We start from the raw sequence: 21,260 nt of genomic DNA, 5'->3' as shown, positions 1-21,260 counted from the left end.
TTCATCTTCTCCTTGAGTATCATTTGTAAATAAGGCAACTTCCATATCTAGTTCATCAAGAGATAATGTTGTCACTCTGAGATTTTCATCGTCATCGAAGCCATCCCATGTATCTCCGCAAATGTCCCACATCTTACTACTCCCTTGATTGTACTCTTCATTCTTCCTAGCCAAAAGTCACAAATTATTATGCACATAAACCAAGTCTTCTGCTCTTTTAGGATCCAACTTATTTCTTTTTAATAAGTGAATAAATGAATATGTACTCCAATTTCTTTCACAACAAAATGATGAGCAAGGTTGCACAAGAAGTTTCTATGCTAGCTTTTGAAGGAGAGAGGCAGAAGAACCATGCATCATCCACCAAGATTGAAGGAGAGTGGGACTACCTGTATCACAAGCTCTAAGCATGTTATATATAGGCTGAGTGAAAGCCAAAATATACATAATTTTGTCCCACCATACATCATTCAAAACAAATTCTTTAATAGCTTGGGCTTTGCCTATATCATTTGCTCTATAAGAACTCCATTCTTCGCTAATGACCATGGATTACAATGAAGGTTTCAAATATTTAAACCTTTTCATCATCACTATAGCAGATGCAAAGCGTGTATTTGCAACAGTAAGTAACTTCAAATGTGAGAAATGATTGAAAATTGCCAATCTTGTGGAGTGATTCATGATAAAATTCCTAATAAAAGAAACATCATCGATAATTTTTATAATCCAACTACACTCACCATAAACAACATCATTCCCTTCAACATTCTTTGTTGCACATATGTTCTTCAAAGCAAGATTCAATGTATGCACAACACAAGGTGTCCAAAAAAGTTTAGGAAATAAACCTTTAATGATCATTCTAGCAGCTTTGCATACAGGAGCATTATCTGTAATAATTTGCACAACATTTTCTTCCCCTACTTCGTTAATAACATCGACCATCTTGTCCGCTATGTACTACTTATTCTTTATTTCATCAGAAGCATCAACCACTTTTAAAAGAATAGGAGCCCCCTCACTCGTGGCCATAAAATTAATTAAAGGCCTCCTTTGGGAATCCGTCCATCCATCATAGACTATGCTAACCCCTTTTTTGTTCCAAGTTGATTTAATTGGGTTGAGTAACCTCTCAACGTGGGCTCTCTCTTGTTGTAATAAGGTTGTCCTTAATGCATTGTATCCAGGAGGAACAAAACCACTAATATTATGATTTGTAGCAAACAAATATGAATTGACGTAATATGGGTTTCTTGTGAGGTTAAAAGGCAATCCCGAAGAATAAAACATTCTAGCTATGAGAGCATTTATATTGTCTCTATCCTCCATGTTGAATGCCCTCTCTAAGGGACCATTATTCCTTCTTTTTAATGAACTATTTTCATGTCTATTTTCAGTGGGCAAGGGAACATGCTTAGGTTTTACTCTATTTTCTGCCAATTCAACAACTGATTTCAATTCAACCAAATATTCTTCATTGACCTTTGAGCACACACTAATTCCAGACCCATGATTTTTCAATAAATGAGCTTTTACTCATGAATAAGAACTTTTAAAAGTTTTTTTACAAAAATTGCAAGCCTATCTATTGTTCCCTCTCCTTCCGCTCCTTTGTCTAATAAAGTGACATATGCCCATAAAGGTGCATAATCAACTTGTTGAACATCTTTTGAAATAAAATTAGAGCTAGAAGAATTTGGTAATGGTGTTGACATTTTTTCTACTCGCCTAACCATAAATAAAATATTACATTTGCTTTAGAAGTAAATAAATCAATACAAAGCAAACAATAGTGAAAAAAACAATCTTTAAAAGAAGAAAGAATACTTTAAAAAGAAAAATACCTTAGAAAGTCGATCAAAGAACTTATAAAATGCAATCCGTCAAATACCTCCAAAATAACAAGAATAAAATAATTGAAATCCACTTCAAATAACTTTCCTTCGTACTCTTTTAATAACATAAAACATATATAAATATATAAATTGTTATTATTCATTTGTCTATTATCTAAAGAAAATAAGAAAATATAAACTTAAAACAAAATAGTTATGTTGAAAGGGGGAGCTACTTCAACTCATATGAAGATGGTTTTGATGATGTCCAAGGCTACACTTCATATGCATTACTAGTTTAGAATTAGTCATGTTTTAGTTAGGCTGTGCATTAGGCTGTTTGTATGAAATTATCATATGTAAATCAAGCCTGTATTAAGTTGTAATTAACCATCACACTTTTGCTTGTGCAATCATGAATGTATTAGCTGTTTAACTAATGGATTAGCTGTGAGTGCTGCACTAAGGCAGTGAAAATACACTCACGATAATCGATTAGGTAAATTCCTAATCCATTAATGATAGCAGAAAACTTAGTATAAAATCTGTTTTCTGAAATCTGTTTCAGTTAGAGAGAAAATTTACATATCACTGAAATTCATTATGAGAAACAACCCTGTGAGAGACACAAAGTTCTTGAGCATTCTGGAAGATCATTCAAGTGAAGATTCAAGGAGATTGATGGTTGATTCTACCTTGATGGGTCTAGCTTGAATCAAGGAGCAAATTGACAAATATGCACAACTATAGGTGTATTCGTTTCTTGTTTATTTTGATTGTATCTCTGATTACAGTTGCTTCATTGTGTGAAGTGTAGGCCTAGGTGCAATTGCGTGGATGCATTGCTCCTAGGGGGAGTTCTTGATTGGTAGATCAAGTTCTTGGGTTTTAGGTTCTAAAATTATATAGGTGTTCTTGTAATTCTTGGATCCTAATTGTATTAGAGGAATCCTCCTAAGTGGGTTTACTTAGGAGAAGACGGGACGTAGATTCTTTTTGAATCGAACTAGTATAAACTATTGTGTCTTGATCTATCTCTTCTCTTACAATCTTTCTTAATTGCCTTAAACAGTCCATTAACACAGAACTGCGAAATTGATTAATTGGGTTATAAGACTTAAAGATTCTTTCAAGATTCAACTCAACCAAGTGAAAGACTCATTAACCAATTCAGATTCCCTTCTTGGTTAAGATTTTTAGAGAGATCTATTTCAACAAGTTATACATTTTGATTTTAAAATTTTCATTTATTTTTAAATTACATGGGTAACCAAATTTGTTAACTTTATATTTTTTAAACTACTGAAATATTTTTTAGTTGTAGACATTTTGTTATTAATATTTAAAATTGAACTTGTATCTTATTTTAATTTATTGTAATCATTATTTAAAAATTTAATTTAAAGAAATATTGAATAATAATTAATAAATGTAAAAAATCACTGAAATCTATTTTTATTATAGTGGTTAATATTAAAGAAAGAAGTATTTAAAAGGATAAATAAAAGTTTGTTAATAAATTAAATTAACAGAAACGTGATTATTGAATTTATTTAAATATATATTTACATTTGTTAGGTGATTAGATTTATTTGTTAGTTTGTTACTATAATGAATGTAACAAAAATAATAATATAAAAACTGAATTCGAATGAAATCAGTTTTGTTTCAGATTTTTCGCCTGAAATAAGGATTTATGGTGCTGCAGTACTCAGTTACGAATTTTGAGCGTTTGAAGACGTGTCCGTGTATCATTGAAAATTACACTCTTCTTAATTTCAATAAATATTTTTTTATATAACTTTAATAAAATAATTTTCATAATGTTATACTTTTTTTTTAAAATAGGTATATATCTTTATTATACTTTTAATAAATGATGATTATCTAACACTCACTCATTTTATTATCTTTACTATAAATAAAGCCTTTATTTTGTATTTTGAAATGTGGCTTTTATTTCGTTTTGTTATTATAGCATTTTTAAATAAAATAAATAAATGATTTTTTTTTATCAATAAACGAATAATATGTATATTTGTTTCAATATATTAGTGAGAGAAAAAAAAAAGCATTTCATACGTAGTTTAAAGTTATAATGTGTTCACATTCTTATTCTTTTATACTTTATTGATAAATATTTAAAAATTTTGTACTCAAATATATATATATATATATATATATATATATATTATTATTATGAGTCTTCTTTGAATATGTTAAAACAATTCATTAATCCTCGTAAGTTAAAAATTCAACTTTTTCTTTCTTTTTTCTGTTTGGAAGATTTGTTTTGCTTGAATTATGATAAGAATATCATTCTTTTTGTGTTTTGGACTTCTTTAGGTTATGTTTCTTCATGGACAATATTAGGTTATATTATGAGACTCAAACTTTATTTTACCACAGTCTTGGGATTTCTCAAGTTGATGATCCACAATCTTGTCTGTCAAGTGTCTATTATATGTTGCCCTATGTAGGTCATGGAACATGATGGTACCCGTAAAAAAGGACTCCAACGATTAAGTTAGTAAAGACTCTCAAAAGTTAAATATCATACTCGTTTTTCGTGGACCCAAGCTTTGGGCCTTCAATCATGTTTAATTGGGTTTGACCAGATCTTACAAATTTTGACTAGGTTTAATTGGGCTTGACTGGGTGTAATTGGGCTTGTGTTGTAGGCCCAATCCCTTTTGGTCATGCTATACTTGATTATGTATTTGTCTACGTTAGGGGAGGTTCGCAAACATACTAGCACACCGTTTTGCCACTCACTATCCAATTACTTGTCGTCTGCTAATGTAACTGGAATGACATTCGTGTCCCCTTTCCTTTTGGTTGATGGTTCCAAGTGGTTGGCCGAATTTTTCGTGACGTAGGCGGCCGATGGTATATACGGAATACTCAATGAGTGTCTTGTCCTTCTAATAATCTGAGAAGTTCCTAGCTCTATTAGTTTCCTGAGCATTTATTTTTAATATATCGGTATGTATCTGGCGTGTTATGTTTGTGGGGGTTAGGTTGGTGGCCTGCTCGACCCCTATAGTACACCTACCATATGCCTCGGTTTTCAATCTTTCATTTTTCTCTCTACTTGTAGCCTTCATGGTTCTTTCTCCACCCTTAAACAAACCCTATTTGCTTATGTAGGATACTCTAACAATTGTCCCCTTCAACTATTTACTCTCCGATTCAGTTGAAATTCTCTTCACAAAATAAAATCATGTTTATCTTTTCAATATTTGTGGCAACGACATTCAAAAGTGGTGAATAAAAATGGAATAAACATTACATGACCGAAATTTAAGAGAGAAAAACTAAATGAAAAAGAGAGAAAGTTAAAGAATTTGTGTGGGCTTCAGAAGAAAATAAAAGAAGAAAGAGAACAAAAGAAAAAAAATATTAAATCTAGTCTATCCCTAGGATGGCCAAGAATTGGACCCTTGTCCACTCACACACCAAACACATGTACCAACTACTAAGCCACATGCTTTCTCATAATAATATGCACATCATTTATTTAAAAACACTCATTTTTAGGGATGGCAATTAGGGCCTGGCCCGCGAGCCCGACACGCAGGCCCGTAAAAAAATGCGGGGTAGGCCAGGATAGTGAGCTCGCAGGCCCGCACGGGCTCGGCCCGCATAGGCCCGCGGCCCACGCGGGCCGCCCCGCAAGCTCGCATAAAATTAAAAAAAAAAACTTGCACTTGTGTATATTAATTACTTCTTTTATGGACTCTTGCATTAACGTTTCAAATTCTTGTATAACTGGAAAAGAAAAGTATTATGTAATTTTTAATGTGCTAAAATTTAAAGAATACATTGTGTATGTCATAGTATGAATATGATGAAAATGTTGAATTATCAATTTATCATCTAATTCCCTAAAGTCTTTACTTAATTTTGTGAACTTCTTAAAGTTTCCCAATTTTTAAACATTGAAAGTTTTATCATAAAAATTAAAAAAAAAATAAAAAAAAAATAAAAAAGCGGGCCGGCCCACGGGCCCGCGGGCCAAGAAGTATGCGGGGCGGGCCAGTGTTTTCAGCCCGCATAAAGTATGCGGGGCGGAGCGGGCCAGCCCGCATTGTCACCCCTACTCATTTTCCACAAATATTAATTAAATTAAACAAACAACAACTTAAATTACTTAAATAATTAATTTTTTTTCCACGTGTTTCTCTTTATTAAACCATGTGACCATCACTCTAACAAAATTTCTTATAAAACATTAACCACTTTCTCACTTCACCTACATACTCTAAGATTTTCTCAAGTCTTACACACACAAGCTCACAATACTAAATTTTTTTTAAAAGTCTGGTCTCACTCTCGTGTTAAAAAAAGACTATATTTATATAATTATACCAAGCTATCTCTCACTCAAAGTATGCCACAAAATATTCTAATTGTATGTACAATCAAGAAAGTCAATGCTCAAATATATTTTAGTTTAGTTGATCCTTACATCAGTTAAAATGCACATTGAGAACATGATTGGCATAGATGAGGCTTAAGATAATGGTAGACACAACTCAAACAAACTACAATGCAAAAACACGCTACAATAAGGAAAATGACTCAAAGTAACAAAGACACAATAAGAAAACACCATGTTCGAAGTCTTGCCTCTAGCCAGTATTCTACTCCTGGACTTTAGATTTTGGTTCCCACCACCACCACATAACTCAGAATATGGCACTTTTGGCCAAGGTACAGTTACTTCAAACATTTTCCAGCTCATTGGCTCCCTAGGAGGTTGCAAGTATAAGTCAGGCAACCCTTCAATAATGTTCAATTGCTCTTGCCTGTTGGCTTCTTCTTTAGCAGTCCTCAATGTTATAATTGCATTAAATGTCTCCTCAATTTGGTGTGGTGAAGCAGATGATGAGGATGGCGGTAGTGCCCTCTAAGATAATCTTCTTGGACGCCTTGAAGTTCCTTCATTAGGAATTGGAGAGTTTGGTGCAACCCTTGGTTGTTGCCCTTCTCTTGGAAAGTAGTGTGTCCTGATGAAGGTCTTGTGAATGTCCAATTGGAGATGATGCAACATCACAATGATGGAGTCAAGCCCTCTTGCTCTATATAAAGTAGTAATCAGAGCAGAAAACCCTAAATTGCCCTTTGAATTGGAGGCTATGGTGGCAATCTCCAGGCATATGTATGCCTCAAAATCAATCTACATGCCAATCACTATCCCATAGATGAGATAAGCTCTATCCAGATTTGCATCAAAGGTGTGGATGTTTGGCTTTAAATTGCTGATGGAAAACACACTCCACATCTTTGCCGAAGGATTCAAATTCGTTCTTGTAATCCGTATAGGTTGACCATTTTCTCCCAATTCAAATCCTACCATAGGAATGCACAAAACAATAGTTATTTCATCATAATTCTTCTGTTCACTAAAAAATGTGCTGAAGGCGGTTGACTTTGCTAGAGTTGGCAATCGTAGACATTCATTGATGACACGCCTTTCAAAGTGCTCATGAACCTTTGCTTGTTGAGGAAATCACCCCTACGATTTTGGATCATAGACACTGGCATATAATTCTTGGACCAACACTTCATCAATATCATCAGGAAAATTTACCAAGACACGATGCTACTCGCGCCTTTCCAATTCCATTCTGAAATCATCACACTCTTCGGGATAAAACTTGACGTTTCTTTCTACAATGAGGGGCCTCCTTCTGTTCAACTCAAACTTGTCTAAAGCCTCTTTAGAAGCAAATTGATATTGATCAAACAACACTATGAAGCTTGACACTTCATTGGTCGGGGCTTGAAAGGAAGAATCTTCAATAGTTCTCCTTTTCCTTAAAGATCTTTGTGTAATACGTGGAGGAGCCATACTCTTGCAAAATGGAAAGAGAAAAAATGAAAATGCACAGGTGAATAGTACCTCACGAGATGATGACAAGTGAAGCAAACAAACAACAAGCGAGAAGGTAGCAGCGAGATAATGGCTAGCAAGAGAGAGCTTCGTGAGGTGCAATAGTTTTTCAAAAAGATAAAACTAGGAAAGTGAAAAATCACAATTGATCTTTTGAAAACATTTTCGAGCACTCGTTGGGTGAGCAAACATCACTCACTAGGCCAGCCAACTTGAGTCTTTTAAAAACCATAATAGCTTTCTGACACTTGTCCTTCGTTGGGCGAGTAAACACTAATCGTTGTGGAAGTTGTCACAAATCTTTCCAAAGCAGAAAATATCTACACCAAGTGTTCGTCGTTGGGTGAGTTCATGTCATTCGCTAGACGAGCTGTTCAAAATTTCATGCCTAAAACTCTTGACTTCCTTTGTTGGACGAGTCTATGTCTATTCGCTGGGCGAATAAATTGCAAGGCCAACTTCTCGCTGGGCGAGCTGACTCGCCTAATGAGTGGAAATTGCAAGAGCAAGTGTATGCTAGGTGAAACTGGTCACTGCGCAAATTGAAATTTACGCGAGCAGCTGCTCGTTGGACGACTTCCTTCATTGGAGGAGTGAAAATTGTGAGGCTTCATGGTCGTTTGGTGAGCGTTCTTCATTGGACGAGTGAAAAATGTGAGGACCAGTGGTCGTTAGGTGAATGTACTCGCCTAGCAAGTAAGGATGCATTTTTTTTTTCAAACTCAAAAATTAAATGTTGGGTTGCCTCCCAGTAAGCGCTAATTTAATGTTTGATACCTCGACACCTGATATTCACAACTTATGATTATTTCTTCTGGTGTGATTCTTCCATTCACACCTATATGGTTTAAGATTTTTACGGATCACTATCTTTGTCATTCCATAATATGACTTTTCAATATCTACTTTCCCATTCGCTTTGATCTCTTTGATAACGCATAGACTTGGCCACTTTTTCTTCATTTTTGTAGAAAAAAAATTTCCACTTAAATTTCCTTAACATAATAGACTAGCCTAGTTTGAGTTCATTCCCTTCCAACAAAGTGTTGTTATTAACTAGAACTTCTTTTTCTTATTTGGAGTAGGATACTTTTCTTTTTTCTTTTGCCCTTTGTGGAGAAAAACAACTAGAAATTTTTTTTAGCATCCTTGAAACATGCCCTAGTTTACTTGTAAAAAATAGGACTTCATTTATAGCACTAATATCCTTTGGTTCGATTTGTGATTGTGTATTGCTTTAAACGCATCGAAGTTTACGTCCTTGTCTTGATCTCTAATTTTTAGCTTGTTGTCATTAACATCTATGATGACTTTGGCAATTTTCAAGAATGGTATTTCAAGGATGAGAGGAACCTCCATATCTTTCTCCATATCAAGTATGACAAAATTCACTAGAAAAGTGAACTTCTTCACCTTCACAAGTACATCCTCCATGGCTCCATAAGGGCATTTCATTTATGAATCCACTAGTTGTAAATTCATCCTTGTTAGTTTGACTTCAAGACCCTCAATTTTCTTGAGCATAGTTAAGGACGTCTAATTGATGTTAGCTCCCAAGTCAATCAACACCTTCCCTATAGAAAAATTTCTAATTGTGCAAGGAATAGTAAAACTACCACGATCTTTGAACTTTGGAAGGAGAGTCTTCTGAATGATTGCACTACAATTACCTTAGACCTCACTGATGTCTTCCTCTATGTACTTTCTCTTCTTGTTAAGCAATCTTTCAAGAACTTTGCATACACAGACTTGTTGTATTGCTTCAAAGAAAGGAATATTGATTTTCAACTTTTTTGAAAATCTTCATGAGTCGAGCAAACTACTTCTGCTTACCTTTCTTGGATGGTACTAAAGGATATGGAAGAATTTTCTCCACATTTTCTTGTTTTCTTTTCTTCTCTCGATTTTCTCCTCCTTTTTTATTTTGTATTTTTTTGCTTTCTATCCTCATTTTCTCCATTATCCTTCTCTTCCTTTGTTTTTTCTCTCTTTCTTCATACACTTTCCTACTCTAAGTTATAATAACATTACAATGCTCTTTTGGGTTTACCTCTCAGTATTGGTTATAAATTTCTTTTTCGAATTTCTCCTTCACCTTCTTCACCAATTGACCCAATTGGGTTTCCAAATTGCGAATAAAGGCTTTTATGCTCTTGTGATTTGAAATAGACACTTGCATGAATTATTGAAATGTCTCTTCAAGTTTTGTTTTCCTTTCGTGCAAGAAGGGTTGTTGTTGTTGCTGCCTATTTGATGGTCCAACATGTCCCATGCTTGGATGAGACTTCCATCCTTGATTAAAATTCCCGTAGTTGCCTTGGTGGTCTTGATTTCCCATACAGTTCACTTCCTCCTACGACTAACTTTACACAGCACATTGCCCATTAGCATCATCTTCTCCGCACAACACACAACTTTGCACTTGTTCTTGGTGTTGTACTTAAGAAGCATTATGGATTTCCTGTGGTAATGATGACAACTTCTTCATGAGCAACTCCATTTGTTGTGTCATTAGCTTATTTTGAGCTAACAACACATCGTGAGTTTGAACTTCTAGCACTCCCTTCTTCTGAAGTTAGGTAAGCTTATTCTACACTTCGTAATCATTTGAAGCCATGTTCTCTATCAATGCTTTACTTCAACTGGTGTCTTGGATTTGATCATGCCTCCAATTGAGGCATCCAACATCAACTTGACAATTATAGGTGGTAAAAAGGACTAGTTAGTCTCATTTTGGTTGTCTTGTTGTTAGTTCGTTAAAAATTGGTGGGGTGTGCTGATTCGCTGAAAGAGAGCAGGTTGATCCACTAAAGAAGAGTGGGTTGAAAATCCTATCCCAACCCGCCATTTTTTCTTAATTTTTAATTTTTTATATATGTATATATATATATATATATATATTAAAAGTAAATTGTAAGAATTTTTTTAGTTTTTAATAATTAATTAATGTTTTAATGAAATTTATTAAAATAATTATTATATTTACATGTTAAATGATTCCATTATAATTAATAATTGAAACTTAATTTGCAAGTGTTTATGATTTAAGTTACGATATTATTATATGTTTGCATCATTCAAGTAATACAATATAATTATTTTTTATTTTAATTTTTGTTTAGGAACAAATGGCTAGCGGGCGGCATGCACAACTCCACCTCTACTCTAATTTAACAAATTAAGCGAGATGGGATAAAATAGATTGACGAGTTGAAAACTTCAACCGAACTCATCAGATTTTAACGAAATGACAAATTAACTTATTCACATAGAACATTTGATAAATACTAAAATACATCAAATACTTGACACATTTAAAAGAATCTCAAACTTCCTAATTTGTTTATAGTCAATTAACATTAAAACTCTTTTTTATGTGTTCATATATAAACTGAGTAAAGATATCATGATTTTCTGATGCTATGGAATCAAAGGCTACTTATTTGAAAAAGTGCATTACAAAAGGTAAGTTTATGATAATTAATGGTTAACCATGTGTACACCTTAAAACCTAAAAAAAACAGAAGTCACAATATACATAAAAAAAAAATAAACATTAACTATGGTGAAACTTAACCCTACTTGTAAATTCATAGTAACCACACCACGTCAACACATATTGCCAAAAATTTCCGAGCAACAATTTTAAAAGGAAGATGAAAAATTAGCTTACATTAACATGTAGTTGTCAAACAATTTCTTCTTATCTCAACATCGTGGACACAATTCAAAATGATTTAAAATTTTCATGTCATTTTCAAAATCTATTATCACAAAATTTATTCTTCACTTAAAAATTAAAGTCCCCAAGAGGCTAACTAATATACATGAATACCAGCAATTAGAGTGAACTAAAATATTTTTAAGAGCCAACAAAATAAATGTGTAATTAAATTTGAATGGGAAATCAAAATTCCACATCCACGAAATTACCATGAATAAAAAGTAAATTTAAACTTAAAATTTTAAAAATGAAAGAGTGGACATAAATAATATAGAAGAATATAAATTTAATTAAATTTCAAGTCTCTTATAATTTTGCATATTTTTAATTGAATTTTTATTTTAAAAAATAACTGTATTAATTTTTTTTAATTTTTAATTAAATTTTTGGGGTTTAACTTTTTCGTTAGTTAATGACGTGGATTATTATGTTCTAATTCTATGATCTTGTTGTTTTTCTCTGCGTGTTAATGTTTTTTAATTTATATAAAATAATTTTATTTTGTAATTAACCACAAAATAACAGAATTAAATGACATAATCTCATTAAGAATTTCAAACTTAATTAAAAAAAAAAATGCAATTCGTAAAATTGTTCCTATGTGGATGGGGTTTTAAATGAAAGTATTTTCGGTTCAATCTTACACCCAGAAACCTACGGCTGAGGGTAGTGACGCACGGTGTATGACTCATACTCTGTTTTGTGTTCCACTTTGGGTTCTTAGCATTTCTTGAATCTTTATTTATTTAAGATGGTTCGGTGATTCAACGCGACCCTCTTCGACCCTTTTCGTTGCTTCCTTCATTCGCATGTTATCATGGCAAATGCCAAGTTCGGTTCTTCCTTTTCTTGTTCCGCGGCTTCTCTTTCTTCTTCTCCTTTACAACGCACGAGAAGTGCTCAGGTACTTATGCCAATGAATTTATGGAATCCTTTATCAATTTATTCCGTTTCCCAATTTCACAATGATTTTTCTTTTCAATTTTAGTTTCGTTGGTTTTAATAGTTTATTTTTAGTACTTGTCTACATGGGTTGACCTAGATTGACCAGTTGTTATGTGTTTCATCGGTGGCGTTAGGCTCGTGTTTTTGAATTTTGTGGAACTGGGATGATAGAACTTCATTTGTTAAACCTTAAGAATTGAAAGTTCATTTTGTTTCATTTTTTTTGTGAGTTTGGGAGAATGTATATCCTACTATTAAACTTAGCTAAGGTAGGGTTTGCTGCTGAATTTTACTTCATCGGTAGGGTTTGACTGGAAATAGTCATTAGTGGAAATGCTGACACTTGATTCCTTCACGGTGTTATTTGGAAAAGGTAGCTTAATGAAGAAGCCGTGTGAAGAAAATCCTTGGCATTCTGTTCACACTTTGGCACTGTGAAGATTGATGTTAATTCTTCATTTAGTGAATTTTATTTGAACAATGACGCCAGCTTTATATTTCAGAGGCGTTTGAATTGGAAAAGTAAGAGGATTATTAAGGAGACTGTTGAATATACAGTTGGAAGTTGGATCTTTCCTCAAATAAGATAAATCGACACCATGAACTTGGTTACCGATTGTTATGTAATTGCCCACTGAAAATTATCAATAACCAGCTGACAGGTGAAATATAATAACCAATGGCGTGCTCTGCTAGAAGATATGCGAGGCATAGACATTAGTTTTAAGGTGGTTATAAGAGGTAGAACTAAATGGTATTGATTTGGTGACAACTGAAAGTTCAGTAGTTAGTTAAATCATTGCTAACTTAGCAATTGGTTTGGTGAGTTTCCTAGCTGAAATTGGCTTGTAAAACTGCTGCTTTCTTGTCTTTTTTCTTTCTCTGTCTTCCTTGCTCATTCTGTCAAGTTTCTTAAGGTGGTTAATGGTTTAAGTTTCGTGTTAGATACAAGTTGTGCAACAAATTGCTTCAATATGTGTCAAATGGGTGTTTGCTAATTTTAATTACTGGAAACATGATCAAATGGATATGTACATTCTAATACTTTTTTGTCTATTAATTTGATTAATGAATAATGTTTAATATGAATGTCGAGTGAAGAAAAAATAATTAAGAATTCATTTTATAGTCACTTACTCAAATCCATAAATAAATGTCTTGGACCTATATTGCAAACTCCGTTCTGTTTGGGATTCACAAGTCTTGTTCCATGTAAATTAATGTATCGTATGGTTTATGCATTTAATTATTATTAGTCAATTAATTTTCACATATAAATAATTCATGCTATAGATTAATGACTATAGAGATAGTTTTTTATGGAAATTAATGATGACAGGGTCATGAGACGTGACTTTACACTTTCCATTTTCTGCTTAATATTTAAACTATCAACTGAGCAATTCTTTGATATGATATTTGAGTAATTCTCTCTTTTGGATTAAATCCGTTTCATTATAATGCTAATTCGAAATTGATAACTGCTATTTCTTTGAGTATTGCTTTATTTATTCTTACCTAGTTTCTTTTCATTTAATATTTAGTTGAGCTTATCACAAGGGTTGTTTGTCAACCAGCTAACTGGTGCTCAGCTACAAATGTACACTAAAGGTAGCTTTTTTCTTTATTGGTTGATTCCTGAATTTCTACATTCTGCTTAAAGTGTCCAACTCAATTGCCTTTTCATCCTTTAAAGATTACAAGCATATTTCTTGAATACATTTGTTGTAGAAATGTGTAACTGTAGTGTAGATTGCAGCCAATCCTTGAACTAAGGTTCATGTGTGGATTAGACCTTAGGATTCTGTAAAGGTGCAAATAATCACTGAATCTCACACTAAGGAAAACCCTCTATCAAGACATCCATTAATTATGATATATCTTGAATTTGAAAGTTGTTTAACTCAACTCTGGAAGCTAGCTCATGAGGTAAGGATTGTCCAACTAACCTCTACTTCTTCCATATCTATATTCTGGAGTCAAAGTAAGATCTCAATATTACATTTTAAGATTGAGAAATGGAAAGGATACTTCATTAGGACCGTGTTGCAGTTTTTCCAACATAGTTTTTTTTTTGTCATGTAATAGTTCCATGAGATGGTTAACAGTTTGTTTAATGAAGGCTAATTTTTGCACGAACTGTGATGTTCCAAAGTGTCACTTGTGCAATTCTAACGTTTAGGTCTAATCTACACATGGACCAAAGTTGAAGGATGTGAGCTGCAATTTATAATTTATTTTGTATGAACTACTTTAAATATATATCCGTTAACATTCTTTTTGTTTTTGTATTTGTATCATGACTAGAAAAATCATGCCAGCTTAAGTTTATGCATGGAATGCTGAACTTTAAGGGAAGGTTACAGAAACAGCATAATGCTCTTTTTGTTGTCTCTGAGGATCGTGAGCTTGAAACAACTACTTTAGTGCCAGAAAACAATGATATTGTTGTAGAAGGCGTCTCTCCTGCAAGCAACTTGTATTTTCATTTATCAGGGAGTGATGGAAAGTCAGGTTTAATATCATTTTATAACCGGCCTTACAGAAGAGATAGTAAGATACTTTTATCAAATCCAGAGAGAAGTCAAAACAGCATATTGTGGTTTCTGGGCCCTGCAGTTCTTGTTGCTTCCTTCATTTTTCCTTCACTCTATTTACGCAAAGTGCTTTCCATCGTTTTTGAGGACTCTTTGTTGACAGGTAACTTCTGCTTTTAAGAAAGACTCTGTTGTGCTATATTGGTTTGTCTGCAGTATTTTGCATAGCTTACTATTTTTATGTAGAGCATTTTCTATAATTTGGTTGTAATTCACAGTAGGCTAGTAAAATCTCCTTGAGTCAATCAATATGGATAACTATCTGGTAATGAAAACTGTAGAGAAAGGAGTAATTACTTGTATTTTGGTTTGTTGATGCTAGGGAAAACATTATGGATGTTCGTAAATTGGATGTGGTGCTCATTGCTTGACTTGGAATTATTTGTTTCTTAATAAAATAAATGACATCATTCATTGGATGATTGGACCGAAGGGGAGAGTAAACTATACGGACACATGGATGAAAAAAAATTTGAATCTTTGATATCAATGATCAATAAATCATTCCTAAACTTGGAATTGGTTTAGAAATCCAAAATGTTTGTGACTGGGAAAAGTAGAGTTACAGGTTGTAATTCTTGTGTATTATGTGCTGCAACTATGGTAGATGGTCTCAAACTTTACATCGTTAAATTGCTTGTTTTAATTCTTCTTTTCTATTTCTTTTTTATTTTCTTCTTTGCTTTGAATGGTTCTTTTTTCTTCAAATTCTAAACTCTGAAATATCTTCTTTCTTCATCTCCAGATTTCCTCATCTTATTCTTCACAGAGGCAATTTTCTACTGTGGTGTTGCGGTATTTCTTTTCCTACTGGACCATTTAAGAAGACCCATGCTACTGGATACTGCTACAAACAATAGTGATACTCCACCCCCACAGTTGGGACAGAGAGTCTCTTCTGTTGCTACTCTTGTGCTTAGTCTAGTAATTCCAATGGTAACTATGGGTTTTGTCTGGCCATGGACTGGCCCTGCAGCCTCTGCAACTCTTGCTCCATACCTTGTTGGTATAGTTGTCCAATTTGCATTTGAGCAGTATGCCAGATATCGAAAGTCACCGTCACGTTCTGCCATTCCATTAATCTTTCAAGTAAGGACAATCCATTTCCCTGTTAATTTACTTTCTATATTTTGTGATGCTAGCTTGTGTCAAGTACATTTCTTTGCTTTTGCCTGATTGATGCTTCCATAGTGTAATTTATATTTTGGTTTTCTGGGTCCTATAAATGATTAGATTTTGATTTAGCTTTGCTCTCCTTAGTGGATTGAATCAACTTAAAAATTTCTTATATTCTTATAACCAACTTTCTCAATTGATTTGTTATTCATAATACTAATGAAGTGTTATTAACAGGTGTACAGGCTTCACCAACTAAATAGAGCAGCACAACTGGTGACAGCTTTATCATTTACAGTTAGAGGAGCTGAAATGACCTCACACAACATGGCTATAAACAGCTCTTTGGGTACCCTTCTAAATGTCCTACAATTCCTTGGTGTGATTTGCATTTGGTCCTTGTCTAGCTTCCTCATGAGATTTATCCCTTATGCTTCAACAACTATGCAGTAAAGAATCTCTTGTAAAGTTTGTTAAATGTCATCTCATGCATCAAAAACACACACCCCAGTTCATCTTCATGCAGAATATGTAGATACACTTGGGTTTATTTTTTGGCGGTGTAAAACTGTTCAGTCTAATTGAAGATTTGGATACTAATCCTCTGACTCTGTCTAGAATAAAAAATGGTTACAGGAATTTGTAATTGAGGATTTTGATACAGATGAAGCAGAGACATAGTCACAGCTCTACTTTAGTAAAGTTTGAAACGAAGTATTTCTGTTAGAGAAAGGGTAACTGCACAAAGTGAAGAAAAAAATTGGCAATTGTACTAAATTAAGATAGAAAATAACATTATTTTGCTCTGCATTCGGTTTTTTACTCAAATCTGACAATAAAATTAATGACAGATATGATTGATTCATACATAATCAAATAAGTTCTAAATAAAAGAAATAACAAATTAAACATGTAGGTTGATTATGAATAAAAGAAGGAAAGAGTTAAAATACTATCATTTTTAGTTATTTTCTTGTAAATTTTGAAGTTGTATAAACTTACACAAACCTCACTTTTTTTAATCTAACAACTTTTTAATTGTTTGAAAAGTATCACAATAACATTTTTTTTATCTCTTTTTTTTTTATGTTAAAAAGTTTGTAGTGAATACTTAAACAGGGAAGATTTTTATAAATGTTGAAATAATTTCAAATACGAATTTTTGAGTATAATTATATTAAGCAGTTAAGAAAACCTTGTCAAAATTATGTGAAAAACAAAAATTCTCAAATTTGAAGATCCCGATTTTTGTGTTTTAGAGTCGCGTTGTACAAAAAGAAGGAAGAGGATGGATTTGCAAAGATATTTGTGTGAAACTATAAAAAAAAAAAACATAACGAAATTTGCATGGTTCAAATTCTTTGGAAAATATATTAAATTTGTAAAGAAGGTCAACCAGATGAAGTATATCGACATGTTTACCTTTGTAAAGACATCAGATTTAATCGTATTTCATGTTTAACATGAAATACATTTTGTAAATTACAAAATTAATATACCTTATTTTATTTTATTAATTAAATTATTCATAAGCATTTTCACTCGTCTATGCAAAAAAAACTCTTGGATATGTTATAAAATATCAAATATTAGCTAATTTTTTTAATGTAAATAATAAATATATATACTTTTATCTTTATGTAAAAGATATTTTTTAAAATTTGAAAGATTTCTTAAAAGTTAATTTAAGTAAAAAAAAAATATAAGGAAGTCCATGTTTCACAATGGTGACCCCACCCTCAAATTCACTAGGTAAACCTTTAAAGGATGGTTTATGACTTACATCCTTACAAAAATTGTCATTGAGTTTATTAAAAAGTATTTTACAAAATTATTATTGTCTCAATTTATAGTACATCTCGCTATAGGAATGAGACGTAAAATTTAATCAAATTAGTTGGTGTACTTTAGTCAACAACAACCCATTGAACTTCATTCTATGAGATTGTCATTCATGTGGAGATGAGTGTCCATTGTTGCAACTAATTTATGGGTTATAGTCTCATTCTGCCCAAGGACTCAAGTACTTATTGATGCATCAATTCTTTGGTCAGCGAATCCGCAATTTTTTTCTGACCTAACAAAGTCAAGAAGATTAATACCATGGGTGATAACTTTCTACTAAATTAATGTCTCACTCTCTTATGCATTTTTTTTTTCAATAAAATTTTTGCTATAAGTTTTATATATAGCAACTCAAGTGTCACAATGCAATGTAATTGGATGTATATGTTTATTTAATAATGATAAAAATAATCTAGATAATAAATATTTGCTTGAGCAACACTATTATTTACAACAAGAATCTTTGCTTCCATGGTATATCATGAAAAAACATTTTGTTTAGTAGATTTTCATGATATTGCACCTCCATTTTGTGTCACCAAAATAAAAATCCGATTTGCATTAATATATCTTTCAATAATCTCAAGAAATTGCACATATTGAATGCTATAACTAGAAGAAACACAAATAATATTATCACTATATGGTAAAATAATACTAGAGGTATCATAGACACATTTAGTCAATCTATCATTTGAAGAAAACATCTCTAGAAAGTTATCAATCTAAATAACTAAGGATTTTTTCTATTCTCAATAAGAGGTATATTAACATTTGCAAAACATACTCACAATTTGAAATATTTTAAATGTGGTTCTATTTTTTTTCATAACTCAAGGAATTTTGTCACAATATTTACAAATAATTCTATTTAGAATATAACAAACAAAATATAAAATTTTACCATATAAAAATAATATTATTTGAGTGTCATCACGAAAACAATACAACTCAAATGTCAACCTGTTTTAAGTTATGTCATTGTCAGCCTTTGCTACAAAATTTCTTTCTGTGCCAAAACATTGTAAACCACAATATGAGTAATTGTAGGATTTTTATTTTAATTATTTATTTTTTAAATTATATTAAATATTTCCAACGTATAAAATATCAAAAATTAATTTGACATTTGTATAAATTTTAATTGCAACTGATCATGAAATTATTCTTCATTCCCGATTCTTAATTTAGAAATGTCATATTTGTTGATATCTTTGGAAAAATTTCTATGTTTTTCTTAAGGTTATAACAAAATCATTCAGTAAAATGACATAATTTACATGAGCTTTTGGTTTTTACCATTAAAGTGTGGTCACTCAACATCAAAACAAGAAGAACCAAAACAAAAGTTTCTCTTCCTCCTATAAATGTCATCCACATTGTAGAATTTCACCAATATGCCAAAATGTTCATCCAAGAACCACAAACTAAATTTTCCCTTCTCTTCTTCATCATCATAAAAGTGCAAGTGTTTCCCTTTTTGGGTTGGCAACCTTTTCAAACACAATATGTTAGGTCTTAAAACCATTCTAAAGGAGTGACTAAAGCCAAGCTAGAAATATTCCGAGTTTGAGACACATCACGGGCATGGGTAGAAGACGTTTTGAGGTTTCAAGCGTGAATTTGGTAACCTCAAATTCCTCTTCAACTTTAAGTAAAAGGGTTCTTGAAAGTGGCAAAGTTGGTACTCTTCCTGTGGATAATGGGGTCTCCATTCAAAACCGAATTGAAAATAATAACCTAATACTAATAATGCTTTGCACAAAAAAAGTACTAATAAATTGCATTGTTGAGAGCAAAAGGTTTATAAGAAAACATAATTGAATTGGGTTTTTGTCAACTTTGCATTGCTTTGTATTGCTGCTAGATTGAATTTAACCCAATCATAAATAAAACCTAATTTAATCTAATTGAATTAGATTAAATCAAATTGAATCATCGCATGACCCAATGAACACATTAAGAATTCTATTTTCTAAACTAATTTTAACTTCAATACTGAAGGTGAACCTCTCTATTATGAAATTGTGAAGGTGACCATAGTTTGGCATAGGTTTCCGCTTTCATTTTCGCACCATCTATAACATGAAACTAGATAAAAGGAACACACATGCATCCTGCTTTGGCAACTTGATTGCTCAATAAAAATGTGTATAACTTATGGTTGTAATGTGTTTCATACAAGGACAAAGCAAATGACACTAAACATTAGAGTAAATAATTCCCATATAGATTCAACCCTATTGAATTATAAGCATATTCTCTACAACCTTAAATGTTTTTTTTCATATGTAATTCAAAATTTTCACCTCTATTAGGGTGCTCCAACCCTTATACAAAAGATATTTACATTGTTCCCTACTTTATGTCTTCATAAGCATGATTAGAACTTCTACATTTTTATCAAAATATCCCTATCCTATACCTATCTAGTCAATTCTTGATACATACATGAAAACAAAGATGAGTGTGATAGCTTTAAAAAATGTGAATCCCATTAAGAGCTCTCTTGTTGTGCACTACAACAACCTATTGTCAGTTGTAGCTAGATTTTGATGCAACATTAGAACTTGAAGATATTTCCTTTGATTCTATTTTATACCAGTAGCCAACAACTTTACTTTCCCAGGATCCTCTCCTTATCACTTTTTCCTCGCACTTAGTTTTCATCTACAGAAACAAATAAACCTCTAGGCTAAATAGCCCAAGTTGGGGGTTAGTTTTTTTATCACCTTGTCTTCTATTCAATGGCTTTATCTTACATTTGATGTTCCTGTTATTGTAGCAAAGATGAAGATAGAGTATTCGTCCGAAAACCATATACAACTATATATGTGTAATGTTTTTCTCTTTGTGGCCACTATAATTTTGCACTTCACATTAGTGTTTTGATCCATTATATGAGGTCAAAGTACCAATCGGAGTATGAGAATATAACTTTTTGAATTTTACTCCTTATCCATGCCCAAAAACTGATATGGCCTATACATAATATTTCCTCTACGTCAGCCCTCCCATTTCTAAATATAATGCCATTTCTTTGATTCCATATACACCATAAAATGGCTATCCACATCCCCCTCCAAATCATGTTCCCTTTCTAACTTAATTTTGTTAGGTAGAATTGTTTGAAGTGAATCCTCACCTAATTATGGTATATATTACTGACTCCTACCTAAACATCACACATATTCCATACTGTCCTAGCTATCTTACACTCAAAAAATAAGTGATTAGTTTTTTCCACACTTTCCCCATACATAAGATATAGATCATTTTCCAAATTACAACCTCTC

At 32.4% G+C, this 21,260-nt stretch overlaps 1 protein-coding gene and 1 pseudogene across 1 annotated transcript; one reads left to right on the top strand and one right to left on the bottom strand.

Moving 5' to 3' along the window:
* Positions 1–315: 315 nt before the first annotated feature.
* LOC146883537 (uncharacterized) lies at positions 316–1,718 on the bottom strand (annotated as a pseudogene).
* A 10,395-nt stretch (positions 1,719–12,113) lies between these two features.
* On the top strand, positions 12,114–16,765 carry LOC114196250 (uncharacterized). Its single transcript, XM_028086834.2, has 5 exons — positions 12,114–12,365; positions 13,951–14,017; positions 14,714–15,106; positions 15,749–16,092; positions 16,357–16,765. The coding sequence occupies exons 1-5, from the start codon at positions 12,279–12,281 to the stop codon at positions 16,570–16,572; spliced, it is 1,107 nt and encodes a 368-aa protein (XP_027942635.1). The 5' UTR covers positions 12,114–12,278; the 3' UTR covers positions 16,573–16,765.
* Positions 16,766–21,260: the final 4,495 nt, after the last annotated feature.

This window comes from Vigna unguiculata, chromosome 9, assembly GCF_037176805.1.
Source record: "Vigna unguiculata cultivar grain cowpea cultivar isolate G323 ecotype 2 chromosome 9, ASM3717680v1, whole genome shotgun sequence".
NCBI classification, from domain to species: domain Eukaryota; kingdom Viridiplantae; phylum Streptophyta; class Magnoliopsida; order Fabales; family Fabaceae; genus Vigna; species Vigna unguiculata.
The sequence above is the reverse complement of the archived record's forward strand: the minus strand, read 5'-3'. Positions and strand labels throughout refer to the sequence as shown.

Excerpts from the sequence above, each read along its gene's own strand:
- LOC114196250 (XM_028086834.2), top strand. The coding sequence starts at position 12,279 with ATGGCAAATGCCAAGTTCGGTTCTTCCTTTTCTTGTTCCGCGGCTTCT. Across the intron at positions 12,366-13,950 it reads AACGCACGAGAAGTGCTCAG|TTGAGCTTATCACAAGGGTT; the intron begins GTACTTATGCCA and ends TTTAATATTTAG. Across the intron at positions 14,018-14,713 it reads GCTACAAATGTACACTAAAG|AAAAATCATGCCAGCTTAAG; the intron begins GTAGCTTTTTTC and ends TATCATGACTAG.